General features: G+C 48.3%; 2 protein-coding genes across 3 annotated transcripts in view; one reads left to right on the top strand and one right to left on the bottom strand.

Moving 5' to 3' along the window:
* Nucleotides 1–9,582: 9,582 nt before the first annotated feature.
* LOC126525094 (TNF receptor-associated factor 6-like) lies at nt 9,583–11,764 on the bottom strand. The gene has a single exon (XM_050173156.3). The coding sequence runs from the start codon at nt 11,212–11,214 to the stop codon at nt 9,937–9,939; it is 1,278 nt and encodes a 425-aa protein (XP_050029113.1). The 5' UTR covers nt 11,215–11,764; the 3' UTR covers nt 9,583–9,936.
* Nucleotides 11,765–13,611: 1,847 nt separating this feature from the next.
* Nucleotides 13,612–16,304, top strand: part of LOC126525097 (tumor protein p63-regulated gene 1-like protein) — a 45,244-nt gene continuing 42,551 nt past the window's right edge. For both annotated transcript variants that reach the window (XM_050173158.3, XM_050173157.3), the window contains exon 1: nt 13,612–13,882. In XM_050173158.3, coding sequence (XP_050029115.2) covers nt 13,657–13,882 — 226 coding nt within the window. In that variant the 5' untranslated portion in view covers nt 13,612–13,656. The remainder of the gene's footprint in view (nt 13,883–16,304) is intronic.

Raw genomic sequence — 16,304 nt, 5'->3', positions numbered from 1 at the left:
TTTGTCATTTGTATCGCAAGCGACTAAGGATCGGAGAAAGAAGCTGACTTCTGTCTTCAAGTTACTGAGAACCGCATGTGGTCGGCGGTTGCGCGAAGGTATTGAAACATATCCAGAACCCACAGCTGCTCCAACAGACGCGTGTGCCTGTACATAGATTTGTTTCTCTCTCTCTCTCTCTCTCTCTCTAATGCGTAAATCTTTCTTGGCGAGTGCTCCAAATCTGTCATGCAAAAACTGTAATGCCGTGTATCTGCACGGAAATGGTTAATTTGCGTAATTCAGACATTTAATCGTTATAATAGCGTAAACTTATATGAATGGTAACTTCATAAGCGATAAGGAACAATTTAAGCAAACAAAATAAAACGAATAGCCATAGGAATACTTAGGGCGCCAAAGAAAATGCCTGGGGTAGCTTGAAGCAGAGGTGGACCAATTGAAATTTGTGGGTTGGCGAATTTGAAATTTAAAGCTTGGTCAACTTGAAATTCAGGGGTGAGACAAGTTAAATTGGAGGTGGGCAAAATTAAATTGGAGACGGGCAACTTAAATTGGGCGGGGGGGGGCAACTTAATTTGGAGGTGGGCCAGCCTAAAATTTGCAAGTGAGCCGGCTTGAAATTTGCAAGTGAGCCGGCTTGAACTTTGCCAGTGAGCCAGCTTGAACTTTGCAAGTGAGCCAGCTTGAACTTTGCAAGTGAGCCAGCTTGAAATTTGCAAGTGAGCCAGCTTGAAATTTGCAAGTGAGCCAGCTTGAAATTTGCAAGTGAGCCAGCTTGAGATTTGCAAGTGAGCCAGCTTAAGATTTGGACGTGGGCCAACTTGAAGTTTGAACGTGGGCTAACTTAAGTTTAGGGGTAGGCCAACTTGAAATTTGGACGTGGACCAACTTAACATTTGAGGATGGGCAGCGTGAATTTGAGGGTGGGCCAACGTGGGTCATTTGGTGGGTGGGCCAACTTGAATTTTGTAGGTGGGCCGTCTTCAATTTGAGCTGAGCCAACTTGAAAGGGGATGTGGGCAACTTGACATTTGGAGGTGGGCCAACTTGTAATTTAGGGGTGGTCCAGCTTGTAATCTGGGGGTGAGCCAACTGAAATTTCGCAGTACGTTTCCACATGCTTAGGCACTCCTGTGGAGTCTCTACATTCTCTTTTTTTTTTCTTTTCGCAGAAAATGGCTTGCGCATTACAACTCTGTGGAAGCCATCCAAAGTGTCTATTATCTCGGAACAACGAAGAGAACACTAGTAGAACCTGTGCTTCATAACAATATTATGCCCATTGTTAAGAAAGAGGCAGGTCGCTTAGCAAAGTACCAAAGTAAAAACAAAAATCAGAGGGTGCCTACGCGCCACTTGTGAGTTGGGAATGCGAAAGCGTTAATGATTGAACGCCGCTGAGTGGTCCTTCGAGTTACGAACTCGTCGCGGGCAATAAAGTGCGATGAGACGCTTCGCGCGTTTTGATTTGTCCTTGCCGAGGCGCAGTTATAACGCAGGCAAGAGCTTGTGTGGACAAGGAAAGCGTGCAGAACGCAAGCAGCCAAATAACGGCGTCCTGCACGCGGCGTCGCGACACCGTATCTGGTACGTCGAGGCACGCTCATGACGTTGCGTCGCAGCCAATGCGAATTTAGGTGCCGTTTCGCTACTACGGACGCCACCAGCTTTTTCGCGCAGTGGGTTATTCGATGCTTTCGCATCAAAATTACGCTTTGAGATCTGTACGGAACCCCTGGTTCACAATCCGTAGAAACTCTTTATGAACAAAGGAGGCATACGGATTGTGAACAATGAGTTCATACGCATCTCGAAACGTCATTCTGATTTTACTTGACCAAATTGCATTCCATTGAACTCGCGACTACGTTACTATAATGCCTAAATTTGTTCAAAAGTAAGGAGTCTCTTTCTCCCTCCCCCTCTGCCCTGTTTTTTTACGTTATGATGACGTTCTCTTTTTCTGGGGAAGAAGAATGAACGCTTCCAAGTAGTAAAAGGGGTGGACGAATAAGTCATCATCTGCGTTTCCGATATGCCGCTTGTTCTTTACAAAAGCTTTGCGGAAACACAAATAGTTCTGAAAAGTACTGGAAAAGCGAGAAAACATATTTCTAAACCTTAATTCGCGAAGATAAACTTTTTGTACGTAGCAAATAAGAGCGGACAACTGAGCGAATTGGGCATAATGTTCATTTTTCAACCAGCGCAAAAGGGACGAAAGACAACCGATTGCAAGATCGGCGCTGTCTTGTGTGCTGCTTCCTTGTGCGTGCCATTTCATGTGTTCATCGGTTTGTAGCGCTTCGTCACTTGAATCATTCAGCGCTGCTCCCACTAGCTCTCAAAATAGGACCAAAGTTCTTGATAGGCTTTTTTGAGTCTTGGTGGTGGCAATAGTCAACGGAGGAAAGAAATTAGGTGCGCGTATGGTGCAAAATAAATATTTTGAAGTCAAAATGTGGTGGAATGAGTCTTATGCAATGAACGCGCCTACCAGCCATAATACTATCGGCACTTCAGCATCGTCTGATCAGTGCCCAGCCGTATACAGCTAGGGTGTCCGAGCTAACTTTAGCCAGAGTTTAAAAATATGCCGATGCACTCTAAGGCGACGCATGTTGCTGACTATTGAATGGAGTAAGTAACGCTACTTGTTCTTTCTTTTTTTTGTATTCTGCTTAATTGCATAAGTCCAGATTAATTAACCAACTTGGGAAGAACGAAGTTACGCAAAAAATTCCAATTAGAAAGTTGTAGAGCGTTTTGCAAGACGTCTGATTAGAAAGTTTCTAGCTTTCTATGTATACTAGACATTAGTGTTTTCCCGCTTACTACAGATGCCCGCGAAATACAAAAGGAAATACCACGTGACTTGCCCCCTTGCGCTTCGTGATCGCAGCGCTCCCAAACGCCAGCGGTTCCTGATATCGATAAGCAGGCGCAGCGGCAGCCCACCCGGCTAAATGCTATGTAAGTACGTTTGTACGCGGAGCGTTGTACGCGGTTGTACGCGAAGCCCGACTTTCGCAGGCTGGCTTCGCATCGTAATGCTCGATCCCATATTATTTCCTTCTTCCGTAGATGCAGTGATAGTCGGCGCAGTTTTCTGACGCATTTCTGCATATCATTTTCATTCGCGCAGCTCTAACGATACGATTTCCAATTCGCTTTATCATTCGAGGATCCTACAAATCGGATAACTCTGCGTGTCCGCCTAAATGTAACACTAAAAGTACGGCAGCGTGTTGCACTCCTGTAACACGCGAAAGTGAAAGCCTGTTGCACAGGTCTTAATGCGTTAAGTTATGTGTTCGGAGGGGTGAGACCTCCTTGCAAGACATAACGAGCCGCAGTGTTAAGTAAACGTATGGTGCTGTAGGTCAACCTTCTCAACAACACATGCGAGCACCTAATGCACTTGCTAAATTTTCTTTCGTTCTCTGTTCCTTTCCCTCTTTCTTTTGTTCATTTTTTTTCGTTCGTTCTTTCCATCTTTCGTTCTTTCTTTGCTTCTTTTTTTCTTTGTTCTTTCGTTCCTTCTTTCGTTCTTCCTTTCTTTCGTTTCTTTCTTTCGTTCATTCATATTCAGTCATTCCATCTTTACTTGCTTACTGGGTACGAGACATTCCTGATGATTATATTTTTTGCTTCACTGGACTAGGTGCCTCTTTTTTCGTGTATCAGTGATTGCAACGAGCCACTTTAGGTTCTCGCTTTAATAACGAAAGTCCAGTGCTCAGGCATAGTCTAGCACGAGGAACAAAATATTCAGAACTGTGTCTAGGTTCGCTTTTTACAACTGTGGCAACGTCATGACTGCCACAAGTATGAAAACATTCGCACACTATTATCTCGCTTGAGGCAGAAGACAAGATAAGCGGTGTATTGACACACTCCGTGGTCACGGCAGGATTCCGGGTCACACCATGGTGTGCGAGATCGCGCGCGCTACAGCCTACAGAAATTGTGACTGCACGTATATTATGGTTATGTAACCTGCCACGTGTGTGTGTGTGTGTGTGTGTGTGTGTGTGTGTGTGTGTGTGTGTGTGTGTGTGTGTGTGTGTGTGTGTGTGTGCGTGTGTGTGTGTGTGTGTGTGTAAAGAGGGGGGGCGAGAAGCTCTTTCTTTCGCCAATGCGGCACATGCTACTTTAAAAGCCCATTCATACTTATTTTTTAATTACTTTATTCCTGACATATTACATGCAGCCATATTACATTACAGCCTAGAGCTAACAAGCCTCCTTTGCCGTTCAGCTCTGCTCACTCAAAGCTGGTAAAGAGAACTATTGTTCTTTCCTTCTTGTCGAACGCGCTCTGCAAGTCATGCGAACATGCCGTCGAAGAAAGTGTTCAGAAGCAGGTAGAGCGTTTGGAGGTGGTGGTTTATCCCAAACATATCACTGTTTTCGTCGCTGAAGGTTTGCATCGCAGAAAGAAAATTACATCACGCATGAACGACGAGCAGAAAGCGGAAGAGAAAAGGAAAATGGAAGAAAAAAAGGAAGAAAAGAAAAGTAGCCGTGATACTTTACCTGCATAAGGTCTCTCACAATCTAAAGAAGGCAGGGCAACGTTCTGGCGTCAAAGTAGTTTTCACGATGCCAAAAAAGCTGTTGAGTGTCGGCAAAAACAGCTGCCCTGGGTTAATAGGAAAACCAGTGCGTCCAATGAAAGGTACTGGGCTGCAACCCGGATGTCACCTTCGTCTTTCCTGCCGAGTCATGCACTGCCACGGAATATAGTGATAAAACACATGCACTTATTTATTAAGGAAGGCAAAAAAAAAGAAGGAACCGAAAACGCGGAAACAACCGTAAATGAACGTCTCGCGCTTCGGTTGACCCATGCATGGACTCTCCCGCGCTCACGAATAAGACAGAAATAAGAGAACGAATGCAGGTGTGGGACGCGAAAGTTATAGTGCAAGGATAGAAGAAAAGATAACATTAGTAACAGAAATTAGAATTCGTAGAGGAACAATGCATAGATTCATCAGCACGGAACACTATATACGTATACGATAATCCTGGCACGCATATACGTACATGTGGCCGGACCTCCTTACAACGCCGCGCTCAAAGTCGTGGCAACATTTGGGTGGCCTTCATTCTCAAATACCGTTTTTTCCATACGTGAAGAGGATTACTTGCGGCACGTTCTGGCTACGCACCTATAGCTTCGTTGCCATGTGGCTATCGCGTTGCGCTCATAACCACGACGTCGCGGGATCGAACCCCGGCCTTGGCGGCCGCGTTCCAGTGGGGGGTGAGATGCAAGAAAAAAAAAAAAAAAAAACGCCCGTGGACCGCGCATTGGAGGCACGTTAAATAACCCTACGTGGTGAAAACTAACGCAGAGTCCCCTACTACAGCGGGTTTCACAATGCGATCGTATAGTTTTGGCAAGCGTGGAACCACAGAAATTTTATTCAAAAATTGTTCTCTGGTATACAGACTTTGTTGGTCGTTGTTCCTGCTGGTATAGAAGCAGGAACGGCCAGGCAGTGTAACGCAGCGTCTCGAGACCAGAGACTAGCGCGCACGTGCAGTGTTGGCGATGCTGCTATAGGAAGGTTCTGAGAAAGACAAAGGCTCACTGCCGAAGCGAAGCCGTCCAGCATCATCACTGAAAGTTTTGGAGGTGACAGTTGGGAGTGTTAGAATTAGCGCATTCGAATGTCTAGCCCCACGCCCGACGGTTTGCGTCCCCTAACTCTGAGTACGGAAAGCCTAAATCTCGCTTAACGATAGTTTTATAAATAGTGCGCCCGGGCTTCTAACTGCGAAGCCAAAGCCCCGTCCCTGGCTTGCGTTCTTTCGCATACGTTGAGAACTCCTACTTGTGTATAGCGTATATAGCTGTTTACGCGTGTGACCCAAGCCACTGTGGCATAATGGGCAATGAGCATGCCGACGCATCAGCACGATCTGCACATGAGGCGGGCTTGCAAGACTCCATTCCATTCTCAAGAACAAATGCTGCAATGAAAATTCGTGTGCTTGCAAATGAAGCCATCAGAACTTCATGGAACAAGCCAAGCTTGAAGCACACACGTCTACAGCGACTGGACGCGTCCCTTCGACTTCGACCCCCATCTGGACTCTCTCGACTCGAGACAGCAGTAATTTGCCCACTGTGGCTTGGTGTCGCTTACACAATATATTCCGCCTTCCGAGTCGGTAAGGACGAGAGCACGGCTTGCAGTCACTGCGGCGGCGAGGATACTATAGATCATGTACTTTGCCACTGTCCTCGATACGGCGCGCACCGGCTGTCACTTGCGACCACGTTGACACGCCTTGACGACAGGCCACTTTCAGAACAATCAGTCTTGGAATGCCGACATGAACTGTCGTTGAAGCGAAAGTCGGTCAATACTTTGTTAAGCTTTTCACGTGGCAGTGGCCTATTAGGAAGACTATAATGATCCCATTCCGTCCCTTTCCAATTTTTTCACGATTTTATTGTTGTCACCGCTCTTCTTTCCATCTTTACTTCCCTTTTCCCTTCCCCTAGCGCAGAGTAGCAAACCGAAGGTTGTAACTCTGGCTAACCTCCCTGCCTTTCTCTCATTTGCATCTCTCTCTTTACGCGTGTGACTGTACGTGTTGTTTATGTGTTTATCACCGCGTATGTATAATCGTCACCCAGCTCCTGGACCAGCAAGTCAGGCGACTAGCCAGGCTGACATGTTCAGCATATAAAAAAAGCTTGTACCTCTCTTTTGCGTACCTGTTCGCTTCTTTTCGTACACGGGTGCTTTGCGTCCCCAAACCTAAGAAATCCTGGAATGCAGCAGCTGAAAGAAATGGGACGATTGTCGGGCGTCCGCCAAGGACTTGCGACGCTAGGCATGCATGGCCCAAGACGCCACAGTGTAGCGACGAGTAGTATCCGTCGCGGTGGGGACGAAAAAGGTGGCCGGGGAGTTCCGAGAACTGCCTGTGGTTACGTGAAAGGTGCTTTTACAGACTGCTCGCATGATGGCGTGTGGCTGGAGAGGCTTCGGCGATTTCTTCCGCCATGGCAGTCGAAAGCGGCGGTGCCTATAGGGTGCCTCGATGTCAGCAGAAGCGTGGTATCGGGGCACCCTAGCTGGTGGCATGCCACTGGGGATTCTTGAGTGAAGGGGACCATGCAGGCTGCAATAATAGATGTCTCCTTGCGCTACTCGACGGGCATGCTGAGCGCGCTAATGGGTGACAGGGAAGAAAAGCTAGCGCTCTGTTGGCTCCTCTTGCACCGCATGCGCTCTACGCGCATGAATTTAAATACGTCACCTCGTCACAAATAAAAAAAAACGGTGACCTTGTACATCGCAGGGTATGCATGTTCGTCGCACATTTGACCCTGTGAAGGACGAACATATCAAACGGACCGCCTCCAGGGTTAATAACTAATGGGAAACGAGCCGACTAGCATGACGACCCCTTGAGTGTCCCACGTGCGAGATGTCTAAAAAGAATACCACATACCTATAACCTATATCAAGCAATTGTCTATGGTCTCAGCTCGACGTCACTTACGACAGCTGGAAGAGGCAGCCATGGAAGAGGCAGCCCATTTCCTCCAGCCACACTTTAACATGACGAATGCACATTCAAGAAAAACACTCTAACGCCAGGAGGAACTCCTTCGTTAAACCTCATCGCATGCCTCTAAGTGCAAGCAGTGAGAAAAACTGAGAAGTCTAGCGTAAAGAAGGAAATGTGCCTTGCAGGAAGCACGTAACAGCCCTTAAAATTCATCGAGCGAAATGCTTCGAGTCAACATCACCGGACAGTACGACAACTTTGGTATGTAAATGCCACCGGAACTCCACACGACACCACGTTCACATTCACGGCGGCATCCTTTTGAGTGCTTCTCAAGTCCCCTTCATTCACGAGTGAATTTATGTGCTTTCCCTCCCAACAATATGCCGCGTGGCAAGTCAGGTGTATGAAAAAACTCCAGCCCAAATCATTTGACGATGAATATTGTCGTTAATGCGATTAGCATTCAGGCAATGTAGGAACACTCCGAAATTCCACCTCCGAAAGGCGTCCTTGTTGTGCCTTAATGAAATTGCACAATTCACTCTGGAGGACCGGCCATGAATCGAATGGTGAAAAGACTGTCATTACATACATTGTCAAATAATGTGTAGTAAGAGGCATCCTTGCGGCCGGACAGAGTCTTCTTCCTCTTCAACCTCCCGCTGTTGCTTGTAGCAGTGGCCAGTTTGGCCCATGTGCACTTAGTACAACTGAGCAGAATCTCGTGTAGAGAACTTCTGGGGCACAACATATATATATGGGATGTTGTGCAGCGGTAATAGCATTAACAGTCATCTTCCTCTTAAAGACCTGCCGTGGTCGCTTAGTGGGTATGGTGATGGGCTGCTAGCACGAGGTCGTGGGATCGGATCCCGGCCATGAATGCCGCATTTCGATGGGGGCGAAATGCGAAAACACCCGTGTACTTAGATTTAGATGCACGTTAAAGAACCCCAGGTGGTCCAAATTTTCGGAGTCCGCCACTACGGCATGTCTCACAATCAGACCGTGGTTTTGCCCCGTAAAACTCCATAATAAATTTTTTTCTCATAAACAGGGCACAGGCAACCACCCTTCGCCTGCTACAGACGAATACATACCCCTCCCTCACACGCTATCACACTATATACCCCGACATCTACCCGAGCCAGACGTGCAAGATCTGTAAAACTGAATCGGCAACACTCCCCCACATGCTATGGGAGTGCAAAGATCAATACCAAGAGCTTAATCCCGTGACCCTCTCGTCGAGATGGCACGCCGCCCTGCGCAGCTCCCATCTCGACGACCAACTCTGGGCGACCCAGCAGGCCTACGAAGCGGCGAAGAGGCAAGACCTCGACGTCCCATCGTGGGAGGCCTAGGCCCAGCCGACAGAACTGCTGGTGTTCATTAAAGTTTACTCTCTCTCTCTCTTCAAGCTCCCGCTGCTGCAGTTAAAAAGCTAACTGAATTCAGTGATCCCGGTTCGTCCGACATTTTAACCCAGATGACGATGATAATGAAAACGTTCTTTATTGGTCTTAAATTTGGTGGTTGATCCCCCTATTCCGGGTGGCCAATCCTTGTGAGTTGGTATGCGCCAAACTCATTAAGGGCATGATCAGCATCAGCATCATTCCGGGTGGTCGTTAGATCTTGCAGCCACACTTTCCCTTTCGGTCAGCGCCTGGTTCCCTCAGCACAGCAGCGTGGTGCTCTGCTCATTAGACCATGGAATACCCAGCAGCTCTATTTTGTCACAACTAATAGACATGCGCCCTCGCAGCCCTGTGTTCAACGATAAACGCTGTCAGAGCCAACAATAGAAAGTAACAGACATGAACGAAGCCCGCAAAACATATTGCACAGCACGCACGAAAGCCGATGGTTCTCAACCTCGTAAGCTTTATGGCTTAACTTGGTGCCCTAGACCAAGATTTGTTTGTCTTATAGGTAGGATCAGCTATCCTCGCCTATCAAAACGGCATATAGGTCGTAGTTTCCTGGAAGTAAATGTGATCTGTTAGTCTAGCCTTCCCCAACCACAACACCTTAGACCCAGAATAAGTGTGTTTATTGACTTCACAAACCCCGTACAATGACACGCATGTGCAAGCCTGCAAGAAAGGCTGTGGCCAAGAGATTTTCTTGTGTTTAAGGAGAAAAAAAAAGTTTACATGCAAAACTAGAAAGCACAAAACACCGCCAAGGTTATTTCATCGTTCATGGGCTTGGTTCTTCCCCAGTCACGTGCTCCGTCAGTGCTTGCTAAAACGTGCTGTCGGTGGTTGCGCCAAAACCGCCGGAGCCCAGACGCCCACCAAAGTGCGACTCGCCTGCGCAGTCGGGCCACCAGCGGACATGCATCGGCAGCAATCCGGCTGGTCCTTGAATCTCGGTCGCTCTTCACGTGTCGCATGTGATGAAGGTGATGATGAACGAGTCGTTGACCACGTACCCGTTCTCAGGGTTCTCGATGTCATCCAGGGTCATGATGGCCGTGTAGCCGATGCCTTCGTTCTCACCGTCCTTGGGTCGCTGGAAGCAGTGCTCCAATTCCTTCCCCAGATCTTCTGGCACAATCTCGGCAATTTTGTGGTACGTGTTGCTCTTCTGATCGACAATCACGAACGTGCTGCGCCTTCTGTAGGGCCACTGCAGCGTAGGGTCGTAGGGTCCCTTGGTGATGTAGACGTACACGCTGAGGCAAATGTTGCCTTTTTCGTCCTTCTCGGCAAAATGTCCCCCCAGGTACATCTTGTAACCCTGGATGCCCACGTAGAAGTCGTCGCTAAAGAAGGACTTGGCCTTGCCCTCGAACACTTGTTCCTTGAGCTTGGAAAAGTTGTTCACCTGCCAGGCGAACTTGCTCGAGCGGAAGCGGTCCTCGATGCTGTCTATCCGGCCCTTCAGATAGCTCTGTATCTTCTCGATCTTGGTGACGATCCGTTTGTTCGCAACGGCCGAATCTTCGCGCATCTTCTTCATCTCGTTCTTGACCGTATCCTGAACAGCCCTCACTGTGCTCCGGATGGCCTCGAACTCGGCGAAGTTCTCCTTCAGCCACTTCACCTCGCGACACACGTCGTCCAGCTTCTCGCGCACTTCGCTGATCTGGCAGGCCTCGGCACCCGTGTAGACGAGCGTGCCGTCGTCAGCGCGGGCGGCGAAGCCCGCCACCCCGGAGCCTTCGCCGGCTTCCTGCTGCTGCGGGCCGGCTTGCTGCTGCAGCTGCAAGGTGCGCGAACATTCCAGCTTCAGGTGCGCCGCGACATCCTGGTGCTTCATCTCCTTCATACAGATGCCGCACTGGACGCCCTGGTGACCGCAAGCGCTCAGGTGTTCCTTCAGGCCGTTGAGAGGACCCACGTGATCGCAACCGTTGGCCTTGTTTGGGCAGGCGACGCGGAACCCTTTCAAAATGTCGGCGGATGTCGTGTCGTGGTACACCTGGTCCTGCATGCTCCGCTCGTTGTCCACGGGGCAGACGAACGTGTCGTCCGCCTCGCGCAGCTTGCCGAAGCACTTGGGGCAGAAGAAGTGAGAGCACTTGGTCAGGTACAGCTCCGAAGGTACCGCGCCGCACAGCGAGCAGATACGGTAGATAGGCACCTCCTGCTGGAACTCGATACTTGTGTACTCTCCCACGAAGGGAAAGCCCGTCAAGTAGCGGCACGCGGTCATGTCGGCGCGTGGCGTTCCCCTCGCCGCCTTCGGGTTTGCTCGGAACGTCGGTAGCTGCGCCGGCTTGGCTGAAGGAACGACGACGTCGGCCTTGCTGCTACCGATGGCGACGGAACGCGGCACGCTCGAACTCCGCGAGCAGGGCGCGCTCTCGGGAGCCCTCTTCCTTTTCACCTTCGATCTCGAGAAGCGCTCGGTGACTGCTCTAGTTATTTATTGGGCAGATTCAGCGCCCATTCTCTCACATATGGGACAAGGGTGGCATTATTAAAAAAAAAAAACGTTGGCAGTTCTGAAGGGGCTGCTTCAGTTACACCTCTGGGAGCATTCAGCAAATGCATATTCCCTGTTTATGTATTCCCTGTTTATGTATTCCCTGTTTATGATTATGTATTCCCTGTTCAGACTTCTTGAAATACACAAGAAGTCTGAACTCCCTGTTCCGGCACTATTCCAATCGGCCCACTCACACTTATTCGAATAAATATTTGAAGAATACGATAAAGAATTCACGGACGCATCTGTACACAGCGAAGGGCAAGGCGCTTCTGTAGCTTTGTTGCGCTCTTCGACTGACTTGCGAAGGCTGGTTCGCATACCACATTCAGCCTCATCAACAACTGCGGAGCTGGCAGTGCACTGTTGTTGCTCTGAAGCACTGCCCTTAGCAGACTACAGAGAAGTGACGGTGGTCGCCCAATTGTGCGTAGCATCATTAAGTCTGCCAGCAGAATTACATCTGGTGGACTGTCCCATCGTTGGCCAGTGGATATCTTCGCACCCGTAGGTATTGCCGGAAACGAAGAGGCCGATCGACTCGCTTCCGCTTGTGCTCACAACGAGTGTGACTGTCCGGAAGTTTTGTGTAGGCTAGGCGACGCTCGGTGTGTTGATTCGTCGACCACTTCTCAATGAACCCAGACCAGGGTGTTACAAGAAGATCCGTCCCTCCCCGTGTTCGTGGTCGAGGCTTGCCCCGTTGTGCTACAGCTCTATTGCTCAAGTTGAGGGTTGGCTCTGTTCTGGTAGCAAAGACGCGTGCAGACAGTCCGTCGTGTGCTTCTTGTGGTATCTGCGAGATACATGGGCACCATGTTTAGAATGTCCTGCTCTCCTTGCGCAGCGTACGTCGCTACTAAGGGACTATAGTCTACTTGGCCTGCGGGGGTGCGACCCTTGAAAATTACATGAATCCAAGTGGTTGTGCTTCTCGACGCGACCAGGATCACCGCGCCCTGCTTACTTTTCTACAAGAAACTGGCTTGACCTTCCGTTTATGAGAGGCTTCGTGAGGAACCACTTTATTTAAGATTTCGGTTCTGCATTTAATTTTTACATTCCTTCTACATTCCTACCTGCATGCCTTCCTGCCTGTTTTTTTTTCTCTTCTGTTTCTACTAGCGTGCTCAATTTCTTCTTGTTTAGTCTTTGTGGTATGTCATCGTGCTTTTTCTTTATTCTTTACTTCCCTTCTTCTTATCTTCAGCTTCCTTTTCAATTCCTTCCTTCCTAAAAAGTAGGCAGGCTTTGTGCCCCTCTCGCAGCAGTTGCCAGCCTGCTACTTTCCCATTTCCCTCTCTGTGCATTGTATGTGTGCTTTCATATCAAATAATAATAATAATAATAATAATAATAATAATATAATAATAATAATAATACGTGTGTCATACGTCTGGTGCTCTGGTAACCTGAAAGCTTTCTTAACGGTTTCGCTTTTAGACGCGCCTCCCTTACAACGCCTGCAGCGTCCGTATCCAGCACAGGACTTGCGCAAGCTCACACCACCATAGCCTCCCAGATGTAGTTATCTAGGAGGCTATGACACCGCCTACTCAGAACATCATGGAGTCTTCCCATTCATTCAGTACGTTTTTGCTTGTCTGGAAATGCAAGCTTAATTAAAGGAGTTCAATTAACTAGAGAGACAGAGCCAGATATAGGCGTTGCCAGAGCTTACATATTTGCAAATATAGGGGGTGTGCATCATATGGTATGCATGGATCAAAGAGCATCAATGGCAGCTCTACTGGCATTGGGAATTCAAAGCTTCATTATGTCATCATAGTTTCGTGCATGACGTGTTCTGCTACTTTTGGCTCATGGGCGGTGCAAAAATTGCCCATGTATTTGTTTCAAAGTCGCAACCTCTTAAATCGACTACTCGCATCAGCAGCCATAAAGGAAGGGCAAGAACTATAACAATGCAGCGATCTCAAAAAGGAGTTGTCGAAACCGAAACTGTATTTGAGCGGCTCTTATATTATTAAATCGGCACGACAAAGTAAATGCAAAAGTTATCAGCATCATTTTGATGTTGTAGAAGTAAACCACAGTCAATTGTACTAAATGAGGCGAGTTTGACATTTTTAATTGCTAGCGAATGATGTGCAGCCATTCCAATCCCAGACAAGCCGACGAGCTTTTTATGCCCGTCTGCACGCAATGGCTGGATTAGGATTGCCGAAATTTAGTAGAAATGCAAACACCGTCCCGAGTCCGGGTGATCTGAGTGACGTGGAACGACTCGAAGACTTCCCAGAAGCTGACTTCAGAGGCATGACGCTTTCTCTTAGCCAGGAAACGACTGAGGCCGTTTCCCCGATACAACCGTCGGCGGATCAGCACGGCGTCGATGTATCGTGCCTGGGTTCCACTCGCTGCCGAGCAGGTGCGTGCACACATTCGGTGTTGCTTCCCAGCTTGTGTGGCCTTGGTTCGCAGAATTTGTTGCTAAGCTTACTCCTAGTATTTCGCAGCCATATCCGCATTTAACGTCCTATTACGCATCTGCGCATGAGTGACCGTATCTATTTGCGATTATGCATGCATGCGTCCCGTCAAATTCTGCCCCTTTTCTTCGTAAGCATTGCGTCTGTTAAGCTCTGAAGCCCGGCTAATGAATGATGCCGTTAGGAAGGCATCTTCGGCAATTGGCTGTTACAACGCGCTACCAACGTTCCGGAACATCTGAATGTGCTGCTTGACTGGCAAAGCCTATCCATAGCAGGGCGCTTTCCACAAGCTTTGTGCGCCCGAAGTGCAGCGAGTAGATTGCCTCCACCACCGTTATTTTCCTCGATGCATCGCGATTGTTTCGGCTGTGCCGACCCTATGGTGTGCAACGATTCACTTTTGCTTGCCGCATTTTTTTCGCCGCCCCTATTACACCGCGTAGGAAGACGGTGGTGTCTACTGAACATCCTGTGCTTTATCGTCGTGGATCAAGTGTCGAGCCAGCGTCAGACGTCGACTGTTTCGCGTTTTTATTTCACTTCGCCGCCTTCGTCGTCTGCATCGCTGTCGTCAGCAGACAGTACTTTCTCGTTCCGCAATGCGCGTCGTTAGCGTCTCCGCTTCCGTCGTTCGCCGGGCTGCGTTAGCGCTTCGAGCCAGCTTTCTCCCCGCGCAGGTGGCTTCAAGCAGCGGATTTTAGTTCTACGAAGACCCGTCCCCCGCAGACACACACACACACTTGTTCTCCGCTCGATCTGTGTCAGCCGCTATTGCTGCCTCATCTGTTCTATCAGTGCGTCTGTTCTTGCCTCCCTAGATTTTCCTACCAAAATCACGACGGTTAACTCTGGCACTGCGATCGTTGGGCGCCATGGGAATGATGATTAACTCACAGATTTGTCTGATCTTCGTGCCCGTGGCTTCCGAATTTGTTGTGACATAATTCAGCATTTATTGATATTTACCTTTCACACTTTGCAAGCCCAGCATTTTTCACAGCTCGCTAAACAGATCAAGGCAACTAGTGTTGGTGCACACACATTATTGTTGCATATTGTTGCATGGATAGCGAAACATGCTGAAAATGATCATTTTGCAAAGTCGCAATGCCATGTAAATCCGGAAGGGCAGTGTTTAGGCAAATGCTTGTACTGTTTATCAATTCCTAAACCACCACACTTGCAGGCCCTGTAGCACCAATGTTTCCTCTACTCATTTCTGTAGGAAACACTGTGCTTACTTCAAGGCTTACGTCACATTGTTTCCTTGCGACAGCATCTGTTAATATACATGTGGTAGATGGCTGGAGCCTTCCAACAGCATGAGCGAATGTCTGCATTGTGATAAACAACTTTCTCTTAGTCATTTAAAGGATCCCCTTTATATATCTGCCCAGTACATGTGGGTTTGTTTCTTCTCAAGGGCTTTCAGTAAGTCATTTGTTTGCAGACTTGCAGCTGGAGTTGCCTCACACTCATTCCACTCTGAAAACAGCAGAAAATGTGTGGACGAATAAGAAGAGCTCTGTCACTCGTCAGTGTATAGTCCATGGCTTGGTTGTGTTGGTTAGGTGTCACATTTTATAAGATCTAACCAACTGGACCAAGCGAACACTTGTCTGAACATGCTCCTGTTCCTCTCCTCTGCACCTTTTCATAACTGTGTCCCAGAGCAGCATAGAGGGCACGTTACATTTTGAAACTTAAATTATGTGGTTCTTACATGCCAAAACCAAGCTATCATTATGAGGGACGCTGTAGTGGGGGACTTCAAGGGAAATTTGACTACTTGGAGATCTTTAACGTGCACCCACTGTTACATATGTTACATATTGAACCTGCACATGGGTGCTTTTGCATTTCACCCCCAACAAAATGTGGACCCCATGGCCTTGAATTGATCTCACACTTGTACTTAGTATGTTACACATTGAACCTGCAGCTTCTCTCCGCATTCCAGTGTGTGACATGGATTTCATCACACACAATTCCACCCAACAGTAGCGCAAAGTTACCAAGGAAGCTTTGCAGTTGAATAAAAATGTTCATCTTGATCTGTGGAATTGAACCCTGTGGAATCGAAACTTTTTGGGAAAGTCAGTCTACCATCTCAACTAACCCAAAGACTAGCTCACTGCAGTGTGAGGCCGCATTAATCGATAACTAGAAGCGCAGGGACACCGAATGGGAGAGATTAATTTGGCAGAAATCCTGCCATCTTGTCTATGCATAAGTGCTTTGGAGGAAGGCTTCATGGTCACCTCCATGCTTGATACGGGAATGTGGCAAGCGTATGATCATAGTGCAGAAATATGCTGAAGGGAGTAGGCGCATGACACTCCCACACACATGACTGCC

Source organism: Dermacentor andersoni, chromosome 3, assembly GCF_023375885.2.
Source record: "Dermacentor andersoni chromosome 3, qqDerAnde1_hic_scaffold, whole genome shotgun sequence".
Taxonomy (NCBI): domain Eukaryota; kingdom Metazoa; phylum Arthropoda; class Arachnida; order Ixodida; family Ixodidae; genus Dermacentor; species Dermacentor andersoni.
The sequence above is the reverse complement of the archived record's forward strand: the minus strand, read 5'-3'. Positions and strand labels throughout refer to the sequence as shown.

Coding starts and splice junctions, on each gene's coding strand:
- LOC126525094 (XM_050173156.3), bottom strand. CDS start 11,214: ATGACCGCGTGCCGCTACTTGACGGGCTTTCCCTTCGTGGGAGAGTAC.